At 30.5% G+C, this 4,984-nt stretch overlaps 2 protein-coding genes across 2 annotated transcripts in view; one reads left to right on the forward strand and one right to left on the reverse strand.

The window, feature by feature from the left end:
- Positions 1–2,257, forward strand: part of LOC108761579 (uncharacterized) — a 4,859-nt gene extending 2,602 nt beyond the window's left edge. The window contains exons 2-6 of the mRNA XM_018508188.1: positions 258–317; positions 873–941; positions 1,173–1,429; positions 1,510–1,630; positions 1,759–2,257. Coding sequence (XP_018363690.1) covers positions 1,295–1,429; positions 1,510–1,630; positions 1,759–1,910 — 408 coding nt within the window. The 5' untranslated portion in view covers positions 258–317; positions 873–941; positions 1,173–1,294 and the 3' untranslated portion in view covers positions 1,911–2,257. The remainder of the gene's footprint in view (positions 1–257; positions 318–872; positions 942–1,172; positions 1,430–1,509; positions 1,631–1,758) is intronic.
- Positions 2,258–2,749: 492 nt separating this feature from the next.
- Positions 2,750–4,984, reverse strand: part of LOC108761578 (putative nuclease HARBI1) — a gene marked incomplete at its 5' end in the record, with an annotated part of 4,559 nt that continues 2,324 nt past the window's right edge. Inside the window, 3 exons of the mRNA XM_018508187.1 lie at positions 2,750–3,289; positions 3,454–3,721; positions 3,846–3,992. Coding sequence (XP_018363689.1) covers positions 2,750–3,289; positions 3,454–3,721; positions 3,846–3,992 — 955 coding nt within the window. The remainder of the gene's footprint in view (positions 3,290–3,453; positions 3,722–3,845; positions 3,993–4,984) is intronic.

Raw genomic sequence — 4,984 nt, forward strand, 5'->3', positions numbered from 1 at the left:
CGCCCTGACGAAGTGGACTGCAAGGTTCACGAAACGTTGGCATTCCAAGAATGGATTTGAACACGGAGAAAACCCGCGAAACACAGGATTGTCAATTTATAATTATCTTTAATCTATTATTTACGAGTATAGTTGAAGAGATATTACTTAGATTATATGTTATATATATTTTATATATTTTATAAGAGATATGTGCATATAATTTTATTATTAATAAATAAATAAATTGTTAATACATGTATGTAAATATTTTGCAGATATGCAATTTGCATCCACGTTATTGCAATATGCAAGGAAGAGTACACCTGCAATACCTAGTATGTATGATGTTTGCAATAATATATTTGATATGTTTTTAAATATATATTTATATACATATATATATATTTCATATAATGCATAAGTTTATATACTGTGAAATTAAACAGTTGCCTGGGTCGTTTGATAAGTCTGATAAATTTTTTCTGGTAAGATACCATAATCTGTTTGCTGATGTGACACCTAGAAAGTACCACTCATTAAGTCTCTCCAGACCAAATTTCAGTCAGAATTTACGCGTTATTCATTTGGTAGTTATTCGTTTGGTAGTGAAAAATGGGATTCTGTACAAAATTATACAAATTGGACTTCAATTTTTTTTCCATTTTGTGTGTATGCCGCAACTTCTAAACTTCTTGCTCGCTTCAAATGACTACTGAACGTAAACAATATGTCAATTCTAACTGAAATTTGACCTAGAGAAGTTTCAAAAGTAAAATTTTGTAGGTATCACACCATCATATAGATTTTTGCACCATCTCATAAAGATTTACTAGACATATCAAACGATACTTGTAATAACAGTATTGTTAATAAGATAGTATTGTTAACAGATGAAAATGTATTAAATTTACCGGATACTCTTGTAAGCTCTAACGAAGTCAGTCAATTGAATAATGAAGGTATGTACCATGGTATACCATATGTGTCACAGCAACTATTTTGAGATCATGTATTACTGACAAAAGATTTTCTGGTGAAAATAAAGGTTGAGACAAATGTAAGGAGAGTGATAGAAGCTTTGTTTATGCTTTTATCATTCTCTTTACATTCTACCTACACTGTAATTTTTATTTTCAATTGGTTTAATATAATTACTTTATTATGTTTTTACGTAATTTTGTGTATTATAGATGTCTATATTTGGAGTAAAAAGGAAACATTGTTATTAATACATTTGTACAAAGAAAATGAGAAAATGTTTACTCATGGAAAAATGAAGCAACATTTATGTTGAAATGAAATTGCTAAAGAAATGGCCAAAAAAGGTTATACTATTTCAGGAAAGAAATGTTGTACAAAGTTTCAAACTTTGAAAAGAACTTACAAACAAATCAAAGATCATAACAATAAATCAGGAAATTCAAGAAAAACATGGGAATACTTTGATGTATGTTGACATGTATTATCATAAACTTTTATACAGAAATATCTTTCATGTACATTTTATGTGGAAATTATGGTATATAGGCCATGGATGCATTTTGTGGAACCAAACCATGGGTTGAACCAACAGCGGTAGCTGGATCTAACATAAATAATGCATTTGATGATGATGATAATGATGGATTTTCTGAGATTCCAAAAAAAAGTAAGACAAATATACATATATCATTATACTATGTGATATCAAAAATAATATTAAATACAATAAATTATTTATAAATTTTTACATAAATAAATTAAAATAAATTGAAATACGCATACTTATACTTACAGAAATAAAATCATCAGCTGCTACGTACAAACAGAAAATATTAGAATATAGACAACTTCGTTCTGAGAAGAAAGATGCGCAACATGCAGAAAAAATGGAGTTATTAAAGGATATCAAAAATTTATTGCAGCACACAATCGAAAAAGATGAATAATCTGCTACTTAAGATATATCAAATTTATTTTCCGCATTCACTTTCTTCAAAAAATTAGTAACTATTATTAAAGAGCAATATAAAAAAACGTTATAGCTACATGTGCTGGCAATAAAAGAGTAATGTAAAGAAAAACATAAAAGAGTAATTTTAAAAAAACGTTACAGTTATGCTGGCAGTAATGCAATTGTGGAACAGTTATGTTATGTGAAAACAGCGGTACGCAGTAAATAAACAGGTTAAGTTATAAATTTGCACGGTTGCAACAGAAATATTGAACGAAAACAGTGATAGCTTATTTGAGAAAGACGAATTATTAGAATTAACCAATTCAACAATTTATCGACCACGCATAAGAAACTATATCGATGTACATCAGTACTCAGACATGGAATTTAGAGCTTATTTTCTCTAACGTAAATGTCGTAAATACAAAAATAAAATGTCTCTTTTATAACTAATAATACATATTATAACAGTTTTGTAAATTAATATGTGAAAAACGTTTTTTTATATTACTCTTTTACGTTTTTATATGTTATTAACAAAGTTTAAAGTTTATACCAAAGTTTAAAATGATTTGAATCAATTTCAGTTTAAGTCTCTATACATGATATATTTGCAATTTTAGTGCAATTATAACCTTTACATTTTAGATGTAATTACCTTTTTATATTAGAATTTATATACTGAGGTTATATATATGTATAATAATTCTCTATATTAATACATTAATTGTATTTATTAAACACCGCTTACATTTAATAAAATATATATTAATAAAAGTTTTGTTACATATATTGTAATTACATATACGTATATTTTATTATTTTATTAAATTAAATTTGTCCATTTTTTAATGCATATGTTATCGCAATTCTTTTTTCAATTCCTTCTTGTCTATCTTCATTATTTTGTACATTCAGTTCATCTCTATTAATTTGATTCTGATTTTCTTCTAGTACAACTATCAAGTCATCCATTAAGTCTCTATGTAAAATACAAATATTATGAAGTACGCAACAGGCAATAATATATTTTGCGATCAAATCTGTCCGTTTCATGTGTAATTTATCTAACAAACTACGGAATCGTCCTTTTAATAAAGCAATACTTCTCTCTACCATGACGCGAACTACAGATAAGCAACTATTGAAATTGATTTGTTGTTCTGTCAAATGACCATTATTTTTATAAGGTACCATGACATGTTTTTGGATAGCATATGCAGCATCTCCTAGTATATAGCTATCCTCAGGGAAATAATTTTCTGTGCACATTTCTTGAAAACCACTCAATCTGAATACACGCATATCATGTACAGATCCGGGTTGTCCTGCATAACAGTGTATAAATTTCAAAGTAGAATCACATATAATCTGTAACAAATATAAATTAAACATGTATGCATGTGTGTGTGTGTGTGTGTGTGTGTGTATGTGTGTACACATACATATAAAATTAAGTATGCAATCCACTTAGTCAAATTGTTATACAAATTAGTTCATAATTATTTCTATTATTGAATAGACATTTTACGTACTTGCAGTTGTATCGAATAGTAACCTTTCCGATTAATGTAACTCTCATCGTGCTCTTTGGGTTTAGTAATTCTTATATGAGTGCCGTCGATGGCCCCAATTATTTTTGGAAATTTGTGTTTAGTTTTAATATTTGTCCATGTGTGTTCAGCTTCCTCCCTATTTGGCCACTTAATAAATTGAGATGCCAAAGCATTAAGTGCTGAACAGACTTTTTTAACACTACGCCAAGCAGTTGCCCGGCCAACGTCAAATCGATCACAAACAGATCTGTCAAAATATATTTCAATTTTTATTAAAAATAAACATTTTTATTAATTGTGAGAAGTATAATAATATAATTAATAGCGTTTATTTAATATAATTTTTTAATTTTTTTTCTAAATACAATTACCTGTATGAATCTGGCGTTGCCATAGTCCATATTGATATCAATAATTGTAATTCAGGAGAAATCGTTTGTCGGCCGTATCTCTTCGATTTTCTTTTCAGTCTAGGGCTAATTATATTTAATAAATAATTAAATACTTCACGCGACATCCTATAATTACAGATATTTCATACATTAAGTTTTACAAAATTTTATTTAGAATATCATAAATCTGGAGACACTGGTAGTGTCTCGGCGCTAAGCCAAAGCGAAACGACACTGCCGTGGCCTCCTTTACGCGAACCGAAGAGTTGCGGCATATCGAGGTTATCGGATCTCATATAACGGCTGAATCGATCGCGTTCTATGTATGCTCAATCGATAGCCACCACACGAATTGTATAATAAAAGTGCTTTTATTTATTTTGTACGTGCCCTACGAGCGGAGATATCACGACGCAAAGTTCCGAACTGCTACTTTTCACTTCTCAGATTTCAGATACGTCGTCCTGGTCATCATTATTATTATCATCGTCGACCGCATTCCACATATTCCTTTCGTGTCCATCTGACTTTCTTTCCGCTAGGAGCGCTATAGATGATCGGCGAGCGCTGTGATCTGGAGACACGACAGTGTCGCCAACGTTAAGCATACGGGAATCCGCGTGATTGGTGCACGTGACTTGTATATTCTCACAATGGCAGCACCAATACGGAACTTTGTTCACTCGGCGCGAATGGGAGGAAAATTAGAATGAACTAGTGTACACTTTTGGAATTATTAAAGTCACGACGCGACGCGAAAGAGAGAAAGACACGGGTATATAATTTAATTAAAAACTTCACTCTTTCTCTCTTTCGCGTCGCATCGTGACACGGTGGACGACGTGATGCGTGACGAGCTCAGCGGATACGTGTACACTTAGTGTATACACTTTTGGTTAGGTTAGGAAAATTTAGATTTACTCGATACGTTTTTATACGGAAAATGAACGAATCTGGCAATCTGGCAAAAAAATTACCTCGTGGACCGAGTATATACATACTAATTCTGTATAGACGACCATTGTTTTGATATATATATATCTTGACATTTTTATATCACAATTATAAATTGATGTCAACAATTGATGTTAAGTTAAATTCTACTATATAGATGCCCA

Source organism: Trachymyrmex cornetzi, unplaced genomic scaffold (assembly GCF_001594075.2).
Source record: "Trachymyrmex cornetzi isolate Tcor2-1 unplaced genomic scaffold, Tcor1.1 scaffold254, whole genome shotgun sequence".
Taxonomy (NCBI): Eukaryota; Metazoa; Arthropoda; class Insecta; order Hymenoptera; family Formicidae; genus Trachymyrmex; species Trachymyrmex cornetzi.